At 46.3% G+C, this 19,922-nt stretch overlaps 1 protein-coding gene across 3 annotated transcripts in view; it reads left to right on the top strand.

Moving 5' to 3' along the window:
• Positions 1 to 19,922, top strand: part of eya (eya transcriptional coactivator and phosphatase 2) — a 114,426-nt gene that overhangs the window by 8,085 nt on the left and 86,419 nt on the right. For 2 of the 3 annotated variants that reach the window (XM_084577963.1, XM_084577962.1), the window contains exon 2: positions 19,528 to 19,598. In XM_084577963.1, coding sequence (XP_084434089.1) covers positions 19,528 to 19,598 — 71 coding nt within the window. Of the gene's footprint in view, positions 1 to 10,778; positions 10,949 to 19,527; positions 19,599 to 19,922 lie in introns of those variants that run through there. The other variant, XM_084577964.1, reaches the window with a different exon arrangement.

The raw sequence follows: 19,922 nt of genomic DNA, 5'->3' as shown, positions 1-19,922 counted from the left end.
TCAGGCTATGAGAGACGCCGTAGGGGAGAACTCCGGAAATTTCGACCACCTGGGGTTCTTTAACGTGCACTGACATCGCACAGCACACGGGCACCTTGCTTTTCGCCTCCATCGAAAAGGGGGCGGACGTACAAGCGTGATCAGGCAATGATTTCCTTGTGAAAGCTGATGTTCTTGTGTAAAACTGAGAATAAGGTCAGCGTGAATAGTACAACTGTTGACTCCATACCTCCGACTCCAAGCTGTCCATTGACGCGTTAGACGCGTGAGCGGCCGATAGAGGCGAGGCTGTCGACAAACCACGCGTTGTCATCAGTGGCTGAGCTGCCAGAACGCCACTCGGGTGAACCACCGCCGACAAGAAACGTCGTCACATGACACGGAGCTCCGGCTGCCCCATCTTCGGCCTCACGTTTTCAAGTATTGTGGTTAAACTGCCACAAACCAGCAACATGCTTCATGCTCGCTGCAACAAGGGTGGATGAGAGAGGGTTGAGAGGAGGGGAGTCACTCGAAAAGAGGGAGACCCTCCATGTATAGGGGGCTTCCGCGAAGCTGGGGCCGGGAGAGGGAAATATTTTGCAGCGGCCCGCCATTGACTCCTCGGGCTCGACGGCTCAATCGCTCGCTGAGCATCGCCTCCTCTGCGGCGGGCGCAAAAAAGGCTACGCCGCGAAGGCAAAGCGCGCACGAACACGCGGACACACGCGGGGCAAGAAGGAAAGATTGAAAAGCGTAGAGTGCGCTGTTTGCTCAGCGCCTGGGCGGGTCTAATGAGGGCTCTTCACACGCCCACGGCGGCACCCCACAATCGCTCCCGCAGCGGAGCATCCCCGGGGGGTTACTCTGAAGCGTATATGCACACTCTGCCGACGAGAATAAAACTCTGCAGCGCAACCGAAGCTATAAGGGACGCGCTCAGGCAGCCATGTCTGATAAAATGCATAGGCCCGAAACAGCTTCTTTAGGGCAGCGCATATTGACTTGTCACGTTAGAAACTACGCATGTGGCGGACCAATGTGAACTGATGCTTCTTGCTTTCGAGCGTCGTCTACTGGTGATCTGGCGAGCGGACGACTTGTTGTACTGCACAGGTTCTGCTGCTCCTTCGTGAATGATAGGCAAGATTGTTTTTATCCCAGAGAAAAGAAAACGAAAAAAAAAAAAAAGAACGGTTGCCGCATCGAGACGCATGAGACGCGCAGGGATGGTGATGGGCGGCTTCTGCTACGTTTTACGCCACTGTAACAGTTCCATAGATGAGCGAAGTCCTCTGGTCAAGTTCCTATGTTGCTGAAGTCTGATTAGTGATTACACATCTGTTTGCGAATGTGTGGCGTGCTCTAAGGTTGCGAACAGCGTATGGTGTATTTTCGTGATTCGTCGACTTTGGCTGTGTAACTATACAAGGACGCTGCATGCATTTACAGGCATAGAGCACGGTCGTTGTCGGCGGGAAACGGCGCATTCACAAAGCGCGGCTGCGGACTAGCTTTTTAGCGAGGACGACTCGGAGAGACTCGAAAGAAAAGTGTGTGTGTGTGTGTGGGGGGGGGGGGGGGATTTGAAAAGAGCCGTTTTTCGGCTGACACACCGCCGCTCTGCTGCAAACATGTGGCCCCCTCGCGAGTGCACAGAATGAGGAGTATGTGCCCAAAAAGCGGTTGCCGAGGGCGTGACCGCTCTTTCTGCGCAAGAAAGAGTCGTCAACGAGCCGCGAAGCTCCAGGTTTGTGCCACTGTAACAGAGAGGGCCTCGGATCGATGTCGCTTCATCGGGGACACGAAGCCTTCATGATGATGAATTTGCAGTTTTGGACGGAACGAGGCTGAAAAATAGTTTTGCCAGTCATAGAAAATAAGAGGGCAACAGTGATAAGCGAAGTTCGTTCATGTTAATTTCAGCAGCGGAAGCATGCGGTGTTGAGGATTCAGAGATCTCGGAAAATGTCCGTAAAAAAAAAAATTAATAATTATAAAGACGATTACGATACTGCCTGATGTGATATTTGATCGCAGCTATTTAAGCGTTTTTGCGTGAGCAAAAGCGTAAAAATTGAGGAAAGTGAGAAAAAATTAAGCGTGAGATTTTCCTCACGAGCAAAGAATTTCTCAGAAGAAGAGAAAGAAGAGTCACGAGCTCTTCTTTTGAGAAATTGTCTTTGGCTCGTGACTCTCGCTCTGTTACACCGACGTCGACGCGGCCTTATCCGCCGAATGGGCTTCGTTCCAAAAGCTAGCAGTTTCTTTTGATACGGAGCACGCGTTCAGACAAAAAGTGCTGCCTAAATCTGGAGACTCGTGTAATGCGCCTCATCACATGCCACGCTGGCAGCTATACGTCATACTACGACCGGCTTTGTGATTTGCGTGGTGTGAGTATTTTTGACAAAGTTTGAGCATTGACAGCTTTTGTGCCTAACGTTCAAGCGCAGCTTGTTAAAGGAACCTATCTCCGCATGCCTTTCATACACGTCTTTTCTTTCCTCCTAACGTTTAAACAGAGTCCGTTAGTTTTATCCCGAGCGGTCGAGTCTGGTAAGCCGCCATGGCCTGTCAGTCTAAATTGCTCGCGAAATGTGTTTCACTGCACGCTCAAGTGCTATGTGGCGCAGCCGCCGCGTGTAGCGACGGGGCGACATTTTATCAGCCTCTCTTCGAGAGCAGCGCTCGAGGGAGCGGACATTTTAGAAGGACGCACTCACGGCGATGATACGTGCGTCTGCAGCGCTATTTTATTAACAAACGGGACAATAATTTGATGACTGACTACGGCAGACGCATTCATGTGGATACTCGGCCGTTTTGTTAAATCTTTTGATTATTAGCCTCTACTCCTCGTGCCACAAACGGATTTGGGATAGCGTGGTCGGCTCCCGCGTACTCCCCCTCCTTTTTTTCTTTACTCAAAGGGAAAAGGTTTGTGCCAGTAATTAACACTGAACCTGATTTTTAGATGAAAGATGAAATTCGAGACATGCATGTCCTTGACATGCCCCGCCACAAATAGTGATGCATAAGTCAACCTCTAGTTCCGGCTAAATATAGAACACAGTGATCTGGCAATAAAAAAAATATTTTGAGATAACATAGTGTCATGAAGTCTGATGTGCCTCGAAATTGAAACTAGCAGAAAATATTACGGTAACGTTTCGAAGGTACTGGAAAGTGCAAAAATATGCCATTTAAATGGCGATTTGAAGGACTGCTGAAGCGACGGTTTTATTAGTCTTGTATCTTCTTGCTGAGCAACTATTCTTGGCATTTTTACGTTGATGTGAGAGAGAGTTATGGCATTTTCCTGTTTTGCAAAAAGTTACGAACCTCTCGTACATTGGAGCAGAGACATCACTAGAGGGACACCAGAACTACTAAATTGTTGAAAGAAAAAAAAAAAAGAACTTTCGAAGTACTTTATTGAGCAAGATTCTACAAAATATACCTACTTTCAGTTTTTTTCCAGAACGTAGAGAGAGAGTGAGAAGTTTGGGCTTAAACTGAACATTAAAAAGACAAAGATCATGGCGTCTTGCCTTATCAAGTCCTGGAGCATCAATGGACAAGAAGTGGAAGCTGTGACAGATTTTGTTTTCTTGGGCTCCAAGATTACCACGGAAGGAGACTGCAGCCATGAAATTAGGAGACGCCTGCTTCTGGGAAAGAGAGCAATGGTTAGCCTTGACCGCCTAGTAAAGAGCAGAGACATTAGTCTGCCAACCAAGATCCGTATAACAGAGCAGAGACATTAGTCTGCCAACCAAGATCCGTATAACTCGTGCTATGGTCTTTCCAGTTGTGATGTATGGATGCGAGAGTTGGACTGTGAAAAAGGCTGACCGCCGAAGAATTGACGCATTTAAATTGTGGTGCTGGCGAAGACTCTTGAGAGTTCCTTGGACTGCCAGAAGATCAAATCAGTCGATATTGTCGACCATAAACCCTGCTCATTGGAGGGTCAAATTCTAAAGTTAAAGCTCAGCTACTTTGGTCATCTGATGAGAAGGGAGGAGTCGCTGGAGAAAGATTTGATGTTGGGAAAGGTTGCGGGTCGCCGGAGAAGGGGGAGGCAGCGAACGCGATGGTTGGATGGCATCCTCGAGGCACTGCAGATGAAGTTATGTGATGTTAAGAAGATGGTAAGAGACCGGAAAGCGTGGCGTGACATGGTCCATAGGATCACGAAGAGTCGGACACGACTGAACGACTGAACTGAACTGAACTTCTCTTTTCAAATCCCTGTACACCCAATTCCTGTATGACAACCTCGAGGCCCTAATGATTTCGTACGTAGTGAATTACGGCGATGCTTCGTCGGGGCGGGCAATGTTGGGGGCAATCACCCCGATCAAGGTGTTCTAGGCATAAACGAGTCTTTCAAAGTAAGCCAGACAGCTTAATTGCGTTCCTTTCCAATCCCGAGGTACTGCTCGAAGGCCTACTATCTATCGCGCCCGCTTGTGAGAGGAGCATATCGGTTGTACTTCACCTTGCTGATACAAACCTGGGCAGGGAAGGCCGCGGGAAGGAAGCAGCATTAATTAAGGTAGACGGAGCGAAACTGTGCTTAAGGTCAAATGCATGCAGTGTTGCGACTTAAGCAAGCAGTCAGCCAGTTTCTAGTGAACTGGAAGCGTTGAGCGACAAAAACTACAATATTTCTGAAGAGCTTGGCAACCTCGCACGGGTCAAACGAGCTGGTAGTGGGGAGATGATGTCTAGCGAAGAAAACGTAACAGGCGTCGAACGAATTGAGCATTTCTTTGTCGCCACCGTTATCGGTTATTACAGCGCGTACAACACATCGAGCAATAAACGAACAAAAATATCCGTCTCACAGCTTTCGAATCAATCAACGCGAACACTCCGACAACGCTAGCTTGTCTAGAGAGCGAGCTCAAAACTCGAAGAGAGGAGGGCGGGAAGAGCGTCAAAGCCCCCTTGCCACAAATCTTGACGCTCTTTGGGAAGCTTGGCGCGCACGATCCGGTGGGCGGGCAAATAGGGAAGACCGCCTCCTCGTTTTCCTTCCTCGTCTCACTCTCTAGGCGACTCAGCCTCGGGCACCGTGGTCGCGGGATAGCTTTTCCTCTCTCCCATCGGGTTTCCCCCCGTGCGCCGTACAGCCATCATCTCTGGATGGTCTGCTTTCGCTTGTCTCGTTATCGGGCCTTACTTAGTGCGCTAAATGGTGCTTGCAGGCGGCGTCGCTCTGTTGGTTTTCGCTCACAGCATAGATGAGCAATGTAAAACGAACAAACGCCGTTTGAGCGACGCTTTTGCTTTTTCGTCGCATGTCAAAGACGTCCAGTAAAGGTGCAAGTCTCAGTTATCTATCAGTCTTGTCTCCCAACCTCTAGTCAACCTTGCTTCCTAGTCTTGCTTTTGTTCTTGTTGATATTCATGTCCCTAGAGAGGCTCAAAATCTGGTTTGGGGAGGCTGAGAGGTAAGTGGCGTGGTCTGCAGGGGACATGGGGAATAACGTGTTTTCTACTGGCGTGAAACAGGAATGACTGACGAGAGTCTTCGCGAAAACGGAATGCCTCGTACGGTCGTACGCGCGCTCACCATGGGATGGCTCCCTTCATCTGCCAGTGTTTCGAATCAATTTCCATTGAACCAGTGCAACAACTTCTGCACCTAGAGCGGAGAGCAAAGACTGAACTGCACGTAAGCGAACAGCGCGGCGAAAGCGATCATCGTTCGCTCCGTGGCCTACTGGGGAAGACACATGCTCGCCACAGCGCGAACCAACGGCAAACGGCGACAATGCTCTCTGTTGCTAGCATAGTACAGCAATAAACTATTTGCAAATGGAACAATTATAACAATAGCAAGAATTGAAGTATTGCGACAACATGCAAAATGTAATGGATTTTCAACACACCGTATTAAGTTTGAAGCGTTTAACATGTGTCAACATGCGCTATACAAATAGTCACGTGACCCTTCGTTTTTGGTTGCGATTAGATGTTCGTTAAATCTTTGGTCATTCACCATTGTTCGTATAAAGTGCGAAATTTACACGGCAATGCACAGTCACAACGCAGCACTTAAAGAAAAAAAAAATAAAACGTGTGAAATGAGCAGCAGTGAAGTACGCTGAGCGTTCATGCCATCGGCTGATCGCGCATGCACTTCCGGGCAAAAGAGCGAAATTTTCTATTTCGTCAAGTCCGAGCGATGAGCCAAGTGACACACGCGAAGGCTTCGCGTGGCCGTTAGCGTTACTTTTCTCTTACATGTAACTCAGCTTTGACTGGGACATCTAGGGAAAATACTAGCAAAACTAATAACACTTTGTCACTTACGATTTAACTAAACTCACATGAACATAATTAAAGTATGTAATTCATTGCTGCTCAGTGATTGTCTTGCATTACATCTGCTTTCGAGGAGCAATGAAATGACTATTTTTTTTTTTTATTTTGTGGTCCCACCGTGGTTTCTCAGTGGGTAGGACACTTTAATCCTGATCAAAAGAAGTGTCAGCTGCGCTTCGGTGATACGATAAAAGATGGTCGAGTTTAATTGTGAGCCCTCCGCTGTGGTATCCTTCACAGCCCATGCCACTTTCGGGAGTTCATCACCACATAAAGTACCGCACCTTACCATACCATGTATACCGTACCTTTCCATACCATACAATATCTTAGCTTAATATATCATTTCGTACCATACCGAACCATACCACAAAATACTTATACCGTACCATACCATAACATTCCATACCATGTCATACCGTACCTTTCCTTATACCATACCGTACCATATTTTTTTATCGCAGTTTTGACGCACAGACGTAAGGGTCCCACAAAGGCTTCAGATTAATTTATGTTCCCGCAGAAGCAACTGCATGGTATTCAAAGTGGGCGTTGGAAATTTTGTCCCCGCTTTGCCGGCTCAGAAACAAGTTTTACCAGTATAGACATTTTACTGAAAGCAATTCTAAAGTAATTAAATACACTTGTTTCCAAATTACGACCCCAAAGAAATCCACCAGGTGAAGTTGCTAGAACAGAAAGTTATTCATTACACGGCACAGGAAAAAAGAAAGTACTGTAACATGTTTTCTAGAAATGGAGTTTGGGCAGAACTAAAATCGTTACACCGAATAAAACCCGCTTATTAATACAGTGGCAGGTTTCCAGAAAATCTGGCGTCGGTGTTGTCGGTGTTGCCATAGGGACCTAAAAACCATAGCGCTGGAATGTTTTAGTTGGCAGGTGACATGACCGGACGCTGATTGGTCGGCTGGTTTGTGTGACGTCACGAGACCACACGACATGGCTGAGTGGCCTGCCAACTCGGGCACCTCCTTCGAAGACGGGAGGGTGAGGTGGGAATAGAACCCTTCGGGAGTCCGGAACTAGCGCCATATCGCGACCTTTGTCCACGCAGGTACTTCGAACAACTAGATTTAAAACGAGGCTTTACATCTACGTCGGGTGGTCTTTCACTTCATGGAGTATCTTCACGATTGTATGCGAATTATCAACAGTGGGACAATATGGAGGCAAAAATCAAGGTATCAGTGATTAATAAGCTAGGGGCAAAGCTCATGTATGTGATCAAGGATCCAATACCAGATGGGGGTGATTAACCGCTGTCAACGTCATACGCTTAAAGACGGCTCCCTAAAGGAACCTAAAAGGGCTGTTGCTTAAAGCAGTTTCCCAATCTTAGGTCAACTCCTGGAGAAACACCAGGACGAGGGGTCTCGTCCTTAACTGTGGGCAATGTATATGCTGGTATCTTTTTATTTAAAAAAAGATTGACCAAAGCTGGCTTTTTTCTCGGGTATGTATTCCTCGCCTCCTAACCCGTCTACTCACTTAGAGTGGTTCAAAGCAGCCAACACAATATATATCTGAATTGCAATGCGCTGTGGGTGACAAAACATGCTCTACTTTATTATAGCGAACTTTCTCCACACTCGCACGAGAGAGGAACTGATTCAGATTTTAGGCTAGTTGGTTTATTATTGCTACAGGGCGACAGCAGCGCCAACAATGAGCACAAGGAACAACTCGAGCGCAGAAAACAGTCTAGGCTAGAGGAAATTAAGAAAAATATTTGGGGCACCCAACACATTGCTTAGTCGTCATCATTATCTCTAAAGAAAACGCCGTCAACAAGGCATGACGTCTCTCACATTCCATTAGTCTTGAGTCACAGCCGCTAAGCGAAGCGAAGCGAAGCGAAGCGCACGCACGCACGCACGCACGCACGCACGCACACACACACACACACACACACACACACACACACACACACACACACACACACACACACACACACACACACACACACACACACACACGCACGCACGCACGCACACACACACGCGCGCGCGCGGAAGCACAGCGCGGCGGATACACTCAAAGGTATCATGCAATATGTGCCTTTTATGCACTTTTATGTTTCAGCAAGGAAATAAGAAACATCGTTTAACGCTGCAGGGCATCGACGCGGGTCCGCTGTTCGTCTCTTCCATCGAAAGACCATTTTAGGCTTAGTGGAGCTCCCAGAAAAACGAAAGGACATTCGAGGCTTCAACGGTCCCTTCTTTGAGAAATTCCAAAACCAAAGGAAAACAAACAAACAATAAAACCTCGGCGTCCTAGCCATCCTTCCGCCGCTTGACTTTCTTTTTCTTGGTTTGTTCGAAGAAAATGGCACAGAAGTAGGTGACACACAGACCCAATGCTGCTCAAGGTCAGCAGATTTTACGGGGAAGGGAATAGAAGGGAAAATAAACAAAAGAACAGCGAAACAGTACCGCAGTGCCACCAGGGGCTCGGACAACCTGCTGTCCCCCACAAGCAGAGTTGCAACAACAAAGCAGGGGGACCCGATCGGAGCCAAGTCAGAAACAAAAACGCATTCCACCTCCCTCTGAGGCGTCCAGATGTTCGCGTATGCTCTCTGCACGGCGCCTCGACTCCGGATTGGGAGGGTATGGGACCCCGGCCACCACTTGCCGCTCCTTCGCTAGCTGAAGGGAGCAGAGGTTTCTTTTTTTCCAGGAACGAAGGGTCGAGGGTGAGGAGGAACGAGAGAGGGGCGCCCATTAGCAGTGATGCTCGTCTCTGGAGGAGGGAAGGAAATGCCTCCCAGGCCGGGGCTTCAGCACGGGTCTTCGTCGTCGCGGTGGAACAGACTGCTCGCTTTCAAGGGTGAGAGAGAGGAGACTCTCCTCTCCCGGTTAGGCTTTGAACAAACCACTGCGCCGAGCACTAAGGGAATCTCTGCCGTCCTGCCGAGACACTGCAGTAAAGTGCGTGGAAACTGGCGAGGAGTCCCAGAAGCTAACCGCAGGAAGCGAGGAGGATGCTGTCCGCGTCGGATCAGTCGGATGGCGTCCATGGACGGGGCTGCGCTGACGGTGCATTTGTTTTCGTCTTCAAGACAGAGCCTGCTGTCGGACTCGGGAGTGCGCGCAACTGTAACGACAGTGGAGCTTTGCGTCCCATGCGCTACGAGGTAGCCTGCGGTGGTTTGCGGTGCGGATTTGCAGTCGTAGATGTCTAGGATGGATCAAGTGATTGCTCGCATCCCGCTGTCTTACTGTGAAGAAGAGCCAGGCGGTGGCACCTAATATCAGAGCGACTGCGCCTATCATTTGGTTATCAACTCATCAGAAGCGGATGACTTGGGTCAACTTCACTGGTGAGGTCTTCCGCAACGTACGCGTAAAGGATGTGGAAGGAATAGCAGTGCACTAGATGGCAGAGCTGCAGAAACGACGCAAGCAGCGTGGTGGCACATGCGCATCAAGAATGACTGGTTGACGTGGTTTGTTTCTCACCCGGATGAAGCCAAGGGCAAGTAAATTTTTGTTTCCTTTCAAAATGCTCCACGGCTGCGTATGGGACGTAAGTGAAATGAATGTTATATCCTGCTCGGAACCGGCATCTCCTGACCACCCAAGCCGCACCGGCCGCATAGTCGGCATCCCTTTATGCTGGTCATTTCGCGCCTCTTTTCCTGCTACCGCAGGAGCCAAAACTGGCAGTTGGCCTTCGAAGGCACGTGTAAGCTCCAGTTAAAAAAGACTGCTAATTTTCCCGTATCACGTGGTCTACAGGCTCATCTTGGCTGCCGGCCTGATCAAGTGCAGGATGAAGCGCTTACGGTGATAGCTTTGCAATGCGGTAGTATTATCGCGGTTTGCATGGCCTCCGTCGAATTATGAGCATACTTGGAAGAACCGCACTGCTGTTATTTGTGCATTGACATCAGTCCTGAATGCCGTTCTGAATTTTCGGAGACCAGAAGAACAGAGAAGATAGCAGGAGCAGTGACTATAAAGGAACAACAGACACCCACTGACCAGGATTAAATGCTCTCAAATAGAGGTAGGCAGAGCTGATAACTTGAGAAAGACGTCAGAGCATTGCCGTGGTCAGACAAGCACCAAGAGCTTGGATGACATTCTGTGGCAAATAAGATTTTGCATTAGAGACACCTTCGCAGCAGAAAAAATTCAAAAGGGGCGCTGTCGTATCGAGGTGGTCCCCAAGTGCTTTGTGCCGAAGAACCATGGCCAGCACGTGTGTGCCATCGCGGACCAATCCAGCGGTGGTCCCGGGAGGGGGAACAGTGGTCGTCAAGAAGGAATGCATGCCCTCCGCGCTGTCCACCAGCGCAGCAGCGGGAGGGATACCTGTGGTCGTCAAGAGGGAGCACGTGCCGTTCGCCTTCGGTTGTGGCTGCAGCGCGGCGCGATCATCGCACGACGCAACGGCGGCGGCGCGCCGAGCCATCGTTGGCGGCGGCGGCGGGTGCGCATCGCCGCTGACGTCCTCCCCTTCAGGCCGAGAGTGGTGCCTGCCCAGGGGCCGAGCCTTCGGCGCTGAGCTAGCGTTCATTCGCCTGAGGGCGCATTCGTCAACGGAACCCGTCCACAGGCGGGACATGGTCGATTTGGAGGAGTCCGAACCTCAGGTAAGAGAAGGCCAACGGGCCTGACTACCCACGCGCTCATCGCCCTCCACACCGCCTTTCGCTCTTTCCACTCTTCGCCCCCCCCCCCCCCCCCCTTCCCTAATTTTTGTCATCAAAGCCCCTGTATTCTCTGGCCCAGTGGCCTTCTATACGAAAGTATACTGGTAGCGATGGTGGACGCACCCATGTCAGAGCCACGGTGGACTGTCTCGCGAGCGACGAGCACTGCCACCTGTTGCTTGGACTTCCATTCGAGAATGCAAGCGCTGTGATTTTTCGCTTGCAAGCCCGTGCGTATGCGCGCGTTCGCCGAAGGCGGTTGCCACTTACGCAACGCGTTCTCCGAGACTGAACAGTAGCGGTAAACTGCAGGTGCGCAGATATCCGGATCGAACAGGTGGTCACCGCACTGGGCTCGCGTTTCTCGTGCGTCTGGTGATCACTCGCTGTCGATCTTCAACTTCCACGGCTCTAAAAACGCGTCGTTGAAAAAAAAAAAATAATAAAAAAAAAAAACGTCGGTGATTGCTATCATCTGGAAGCCTCGAAGGCACTCTGGTTATGAAATCCGTCTCTTCGTATTCGATCGCCAATCTGTGCAGTCGGCGTAGTTTGAATAGCCTTACTCGCGCTTTCTTTCGTGTCCATTGCTGCTCCTCGGCGACCTTTTCTTTCGTAAACACATGCACGTTCTTTTAAGATAGTAGAGACAAGACCACGGACATCGTGCATCGTCATAAGCATCACTGCAGGTAGGGAACAGTAGGTAGGCCGTCGATATTTCATAAAAATTAGTGCAGTAATAAGCTCACTGCGTAACACAGAATTCTGGCTACCTTACTGTCGACCGTATCGTTTTCAATGAAAGCAGGCCCTGATTACCTCAGCTGTCCTATAGATCAGTGTAAAACTTAGGTACTCTGTCTTGTCTGTACTTGTAATGACATTGACCGCTTGGTTCTTAGCGCATACATTTTATTTTGACCTACGCCTAATTTTCTCTTGACCGTGTTTAGACTACCGCCCTCTTTAGCCCGGCCTACTCAATTCTCTCCAGGTTATACTTTCTTATATGGGGTACTCGGCGGTCATTGATTAGTTTTGATAGAACTGCCAGTTCAATCATGTCTGTTGGTTAAGAAGCTTTCATGTTTTGGCTTTCTTTAATCAGATCTTTCATTTGGTTAGTTTATACCGGTGTCCTGTATAACTATACGACCGCCCATTTCGATACTGCGCACAGTAACAATATCCGAAATTATCGTTCATTCCTTCCAAACCAAGGCGTCTTCTTTTGTTAAAGCCGAATATCTGCTCTGCAGCGCGATCCTGAATTCCTCTACTTTCCTTCTTATAGGCTAATTCATTAGTAATGTTTCTTCCTTAATTATTCATTCCGATCCTTCTTCAAATCTGGACTAATTCGGGACTTTCATTGCATCGTCACTGCACCGCACCTCTCCGGTCACCTCTACATCCTGCACAACTTCACGACTAGATCACGTTATGCAATCTATTTCATTTTTAGCCTCCCAGTTCCGGCTCTTCTGTGAACACTTCCGTTTAATGAGGAACGCATTCATGATTCGTAAATTACTGCGTTCTGCGGGCCCTACTAACAGTTGAACCTGCAATTGCCGGAGCTTAGGCCGTATTCACCCACTGCCTCGTCTCCAGCCTGCTTCTCAGCTGTGTGGCCTTGGCAATGAAGCCGAACATCTGTACAGTATATTGTGTTTATTTTTTTTTATTTTACCAGTTACAGATTCTACGTCTTCATAGACGCTTTCGACTACCTGGTCATCATGATTAGATGTAGACGAGGTTTGTACATATTTCACTTTATACCGGTTATTAAGCTTAGTTACGATACCCACCGACCTATTGTTAATTGTGTAGAACTCGTGTTACCAGCTATATACTTATTGACCAGGAGTCCTACATCTATTCTAGCCTTTCCGCTAAACCACGATAGCTCAGTAGGTCCTCGCCATTTATTCAGCGCAGTATATGCTTCATTCGTCCTAAAAAAAAAAAAAAAAAAAATCTGGCGCTAAACGTTGTCAAGTTCAGTTGCCAATGTCGGCCTGTCCGAAGCCAGATATTCTTAGCACCCTCCACTAGTCACAGATCTGACTGCAGGCGCAGTCAGTTTCCGCGCAGCCGCTGGTGACTGAGGGTCGGGCGTTATTTGGTGTATTCATATAGAAAGTTGTGGTCGATTAAAGCACTATAATGTGGCCAATGTGGAACAATAACTGGCTGAACATTTCATAATTTTTGTCAAAGGCTCCTCTACAGTTAAAATCAAAGGGGTTGATTTAGCCATAGGGTCAGGATTTAAGGAGAGTGGAGGAAAAATACTTTGAACGAGTAGAAAACCAAACGGAGGCCATCTGAATGGTAATGTAAGATTAAAAGCGCACTAAGGATCATGAACAACGTTGGCTTGGAAGGAAGCACATTACCCTGTTCTTAACCCAGGCATACGGAACGAATTTCAATGTCGCACAAATTATGGCAAGCAGATGATTCAGTGTCGCCTTCCAAACTTGTTAAATTTACTGAACACGCATTACTTACAACTCGAACAAGCATCGAAAGATGACGTCAAAGTAATTTTATCAGCAACTTAACCTGTTTGTCTTGGTCGATATGCTTCACTTATATGTCACGATTACGATTGTTTTCTTTTGCGTAAAAACTAATTTCTTTTTAAAGGTTTTGCTGTACTCTTCTTTTCTGTGTGTGAAAGTTTGAAACTTGTGTAAAGTTTTTGTTGCTGCTGTTTGGAAAGAAATTGGCCCTTTTTTGTTGTTTTACTTTGCTTGATCTTACTGTGACCTCGCTTAACTTATCTACTCTCTGTTCATTCGCAAAGATGCTGGTTCTTGTCAGTCTTTTTTTAAACGTTATTCTTGAGCGCGATGTCTCTTCGAATGTACCTTTATTTTATTTTTTTTTACCATTTTTTATTTTTTGCGGACGCTACACTGCTCTGCCTATGTATTTTTACTTTGTATTTCGGGGGAGGGGGGTGGGGAGTTCGTCAAGCCGATTGCTCGGCTTTTATAAGTAAAAACTATCCCTTATAGTGTCACCACTGTTTAGGTGCGAAAACGACTTGCGGTGGCGACGTACAGCTGTTTCAGATTTTTCGCTTTCTTCTGGGATATCGAAGCTTCGCTTTGAGCGAAAGTATGCTTTCTGTGATTGGAAAGTGGTAATAACTTGGCGAACTTCGGTTATTCAGATACCCTCATGTCCTGAAGGCATTACGGAGGGGAGTGGGAGAGGATACAATAATAAACAAACAGTGCGGCAACAAAAATAAACAGGTTTGAGGTGGCAAAACAACAAACAAAAAAAGAAATCTGAAAAAGAATTAGTGGAAGGAGGCATATGAGGCGGGAAGTTATAGAGGAGTGAGAAGAAATGAAATGAACATTGACAAAAATATTTGTGAATAAATATTATATAGAACAGCCTTAAAGGTGTCTGAAGTACGTAATTTATTTAATGATTTATTTCATATTCCTTCATGTCCCTCGCAGAGGGCAGCAAAGAGGGGATGGCAGTACAAAATTCTACGTATAAATTAACGATACATAAAAGGTTATTTACCATAATATAACAAGTAAGACGAGTAGGAAAAATATTCTGCAGCATCATTATGAAGATTATACAAGGTGCAAGGAGAATGCAGACTACAGAATATTCCAAAGATATGGAGTCTGCAATAAAATAAGATAGCAAAGTTATGCAGGGTATGGTATAAAAACCTACGACTGAAACTCACAACAGGAGCTGTAATACGTATCAGTGACAAAAAATTGATAAGAACATTGTATGTCATTAACTCGACTTATTAATGGCGTAGTGCGTCCGCAACAGCGCAGTATGACGGATGCGTGCCTCAATGCATAACGAAACACGCACGTCCGCCCAGAGAAAAGAGGAACGTTTCCACATTTTGCATAGCAGCAGATAGAGGTGCTCGGCCTGTTTTGTTATTGAAATTGACTCATCAACGCAGTCGCGTGCACTTCGTCCTTGACGTCACCAGAGTGCGCTCGAGCGTCGCTCAGTACCGCTCTTTCAACTCTGGCTGATTCACAGCTTCTTGATGCACGAATAGCGAGGCCGAATCTCCCACCATGAACACAATTATACATTTGGGATGTGCGAATATTATGTTTTCGAGCAGCAAATCTAACATTTTAGTATTCGATTTGCTGAATGCATCAAACAGTCGCTGTCCAAAATTATTTGAAAACTTGAACGTGTTCAATCAAGAAAAAAAAAAAAAAAAAGAAGAAAAAAAAAGAAAAAAAAAAGCATTGCAATTATTTTTATTTATTTATTTATTTGCAAGTACTGTTAGCCCTTCCGGGCTGTTACAGGATGGGCAATGTACATTTAAGCAGCACAACAAATTTCCAACTCTTTCTCAAAAGTTTCTAAAGAACAAGTTTTTTCAAATACGCTTCGGTCAAGGTTGTTCCATTCAATGATTGTTTTAGGCAGAAACGAAAATTTAAATACATCAACTCTTGGCACATACGACATCACTGCAAAGGAATGATTAGTGCGAGATGACAGTCTCCCGGGCGGCCGCAAGTACAAGCCGGAATCCAAATTAAGTTTATTGTTACAAAGTTAATAAAGGAACTTGAGCCTAGAAATTTTTCTACGAATAGCCAAGGTTTGTAGCTCAGCAAGTGAAATAGGTTCGGTTGCGGACTGTGTTCTTCGATAGCGAGAAAACACGAACCTCACTGCTAATCTCTGAATCCGTTCAAGCTTATCTATGAGATATTTCTGGTGGTGGTGAAAACTTTATTTCCGTAAAGAGAGAGAGAGAGAGAGAGAGATAAAAAAAAAAAAAAAGAAAGACATTTGTCAAATGATCAATGGGTTTCTTTCCGTTGGCTTCGTGATGTGGCCGTCAGACCGTGTCTTTCGGCGACTTCCAAAGCCCAGCTCACCGCCCGCAGTTGTACCACAGGTTCGGAGCTGGTCACCGCAGCCTCCCATTGTAGTGGTTTAGATAATAGCTATTCGGCTTTGGGTTGGAGCTCAGGGCACATGTGTAAGACATGAGCTAGGTCGGCCTTTCTGGCATCGCAAAGCGTGCATTCGGGGGTGTACAGCCTTGGGTTGACCAGTGATAGTTTGAAAGATATTTCTGGTTTGGATCCCAAATTATGCTCGCGTATTCCAGACTTGGTCTTACCAATGATTTATAAGCTTTTAGTTTAGCCACTAAGTTTGAACGAAGCTCGTCGTAGCTTTCTTCTGGGCTTACCCCAGACACACGGGTGTTTTGAAAATGCAGTTCACTTGAAGTTAACAACAGAAGAGTAGGCAGCAGTGTACTAAGAAGAGACAAACGCTTACTGAGTGCATCTCGGGGGTGGTGTATAAATTCCTTCCCACCTGCGACATGCTATACCTTAGGCAACCTTAGGCAGACTGGTAGGTGTTTCAATCAAAGAGCACGCGATCAGGAGGAGGAAAAAAAAAGCATTATTTGGCGAGCGAGTTTGGACCTTTCAGGGCCCAGGACCACCGCACGACCCTCACATTACGCAATCACAACCTGGCTGTGAAGAACAACTCGGGAGGTAATGCTGCCCAACAATGCAATAAATCTGAAAGCAAGGCTGCTGGCAAAAAAAAAAAAAAAGAAAGAAAAGAAGTCCTTGCAGACCGATTCTGGAGGAAACAACCCATAGTAGTGACAAGATTGAAAGGAGTATCGTGCAAGCTTTTCCACGTCACTAACATTGACGGAAACTGTGTCAGCACATCGTCTATTTTAGTTTTACCAATCGAAGTCATTTTCTGGAAGGCCACCTGCATATCTTGACAACTTTTCCTCGGTCTGCTTTTTTTGCCTGTGCTTCCTGTGTTGTCGGGCCGCAGTCTCAATCAATCGCAGTTTTTAATTTCAGCCGTCATGCGCTCACTGGTGCTTCCCTCACATATTTGTTGTTTTGCGTTGTCAATACATTTAATGTTGTTGCCCTCACTCTTTGCCTTTACTGCGGTTGATTTTTAGTCCCGATTCTTCCATCTCTGCAGTATGCTCGCGCTTTATTTCCCCAAATTCGCCCTGACTTTTTTTTTTAAATGTTATTATCTGTTCACTCTAGGTTTCCCGGCCGGTTTTCGCCTCACCCTTCACATCTACTAATTAATTAATTCATTACAAGTATCTGCAGCGCCAATAGAGCATTATTTTAGGGGGTTAACACGTCATATATAACAAGAAAATAAAATATTGGGAAACCATTGACAAGGTAACACAACATGCAAGTGAATTAATCACTCGTTAGCACAATGATATCGTAACATATATTTGGTACATCGCTGCTAATAATGACAATAGAAAATGTAGACCTGGACAAAGAAATTACATCAAATTATCGCACAACCCACATGATTCAGAAGATTGTTCCAGTCAGGAATCGGTTTTTTGTTTAGAAACATTTTGTTATTGTAACCTTTTTGACTTGTTCACACGATTATGTTTTTTCACGCCGCGCATTTGTGGTGCTGTGGTACTGAATTGACTCTGCACGTTCATTTTAGTCGTTTCTCAACGGCTTGAAAGGTGAAAAGCTGCATTTCTCTGTAGCTTGCTATAACTACCTCATTTGAGCAGCAGCTGCCGCTGTGACCCAGTAGTTAGGGTGCTCTACTGCTGAACTCAAGGATGCGTGATCGAGTCCAGTCGCGGCGGCCGCTTTTCGATGGAGGCGGAAAACAAAGTGCTTTTTGCACTCCGAACATGTTCCTGTTTCACCCCGAATTCGAAGAAAGAACTGTACCCGCGGAACTACTTTGCCCCAGTTTGCGCGCGGGCTAGATGCGGCCGACAAAGAGAGACTTGTCAGAGAATCATGGAATACCGAAATAATTTCTTGAGAACGCCAGTTTTCCCCCGCTTACCAATGTGAAATAGAGCCTTAACTATAACCGATTAATAAATATCGAATAAATTACAACAGCTTCTAAAGTTAACTAAGAAAAACTGAATTTTGGAATTCTTGCACGAAAACCTCGATTTCTCCCTTGCAATAAAGTTGAAAAATACACCCGATGTTTTTTACCAGAACTCCTAAAATATAAAACCCGAAAGCGAGCAATCGTATACTTATAGCCTTAGTTGCTTTGGCGTGGTAAACCCTGTAAGCAGAACAGAATCGGTTGGAATAGCATGACATACGATGAACTGGCTTGACTTGATATCAAGCGATCTGCATTTCTCAAAACACGCATTGACGCCTAGAATTTCGAAACTACTTTTAGAATGCCCTCTACTGGGGTTTAACCACGTCGTCATTGAACCAACCACTCAGCATTCTGTGCAACAAGCAGCCTTCATAGAATCTCTTTAGGAAAGCCAGCTATGCGTGATAAAGCAAAATAAAATAAACGGCTATTTAACGAGATTGACTCGCGTAGAACTAGCTTTGCGCTCCTAACACGAGCTAGTTTACAATCGATGAATGACATTTGTATGTTGTGTAAGTTTAATGTTGTTGTATACTGTATAAACACAGCGAGCAGGCGGGTAGTTTTACGACTTCCCTTTGCAGGTTCCAAACAAGCGAAGATTTAAAGAGACGTAAGCTGTGGAGGGAGGAGGGTGGTCGAGAAATTATAATGCAAAGATAAATCCTACAAATATATGACCTAGTAATGCGTATCTCATCGTCTACGTGTCCTTCATTACGTCGGCCCAGTGCAGCAACCACTGTCACCTTGACATACTGCCACGCCGAGCGAGAGACTGTCACAGTTCAGGCTCGCTTAAATATTAGCCGAAAGACGTAGTTGTCGAGAGCAACCATAAAATACAACAACATAGAAGCGGCTGGATGTGACTGCGCACTAAGCTATAGTACAAATTCAGTTGTCAATGACAGAACATCCACAAAACGAAACTTCCTGATTACAACACGATCATGTCACCTTAAATTAGTGTTTACAAAGTAAGTTGACTGCCGAAAAGAACTCCCGAGCAGAATGGTTCGAACACACGACCATGATTAAGGTAAAATTTTTTCGAGGGCTGTTCTTTTATCCATTACGCACTCCGGGGTGTGTCGCCTGCTTACCTGAGGAAATTACATAATACAATGTGGCGACTTTCCAGCTGGAAAGCACGTAAAATGAAATGCAGAAAGACTCTTTCGCTGTTAACTTTTCTTTTTCCATTCGCACGATGACATCATGACCAGCCTAGAACAGGGATGCCGTTTTGTAGCGCACGAGTAACGGAAACGAGTTGTTACGCTCGACTCGAATCGGGGGCTTCTCGAGCCGCTAGTTGGCGAATCTGTTGTGGCGAAATTCTCGGGTCTCTGAGGCTGGCGTAACACCGCACCATGCTGATTGGTCAGCAAGTCATGCATGACCTCCTCACTACAGCGCATCTTTGGGCACAGTTAAGTGAGAAGGAGGGACCGAGCAAGAAGGAAGTGAACTCAGGTTCGCCATTGCAGTCAGCTATCTCTGTCTCGCCCTGAAAACTGGGCTGTCATTCTCCTTCTCTTCCTTCGTCGCAGGCCAAACGAAGACGCCAGGATAGCGGTTCGGACCTCGCAGTTGGAGCTCAGCATGCTCTGCAGGAGTCTAGGTAAGCGGATCGGCTTTGAAGCGTCTCCATGTACGGTGCAGTCAAAAGTAAATGTAACGAGTCTCTGTAGAAAAAAAAATAATTAAATCAAAGCCTGCTGATCAAGATTTAATGTTGCATTGGATTAAAAAAAAAATGAAAATATGTGTGCATATGTCTATTTGAGGGGATAAAATTAGGGGGATGAGATTAAATGTTATCGCAAATTTGGCCTTTCGTTTACTTTTGACGCCACATGTAGCTATACACAGGGTGTACACTCAATAAATAAACAAATAAACAAATAAATAAATAAGTAAATAAATAAATAAATAAATAAATAAA

Source organism: Amblyomma maculatum, chromosome 9 (genome assembly GCF_055883805.1).
Source record: "Amblyomma maculatum isolate TAMU_Amacu chromosome 9, ASM5588380v1, whole genome shotgun sequence".
NCBI lineage: Eukaryota > Metazoa > Arthropoda > Arachnida > Ixodida > Ixodidae > Amblyomma > Amblyomma maculatum.
Note: the sequence above shows the minus strand (reverse complement) of the source record. Positions and strands in the feature narration are given on the sequence as shown.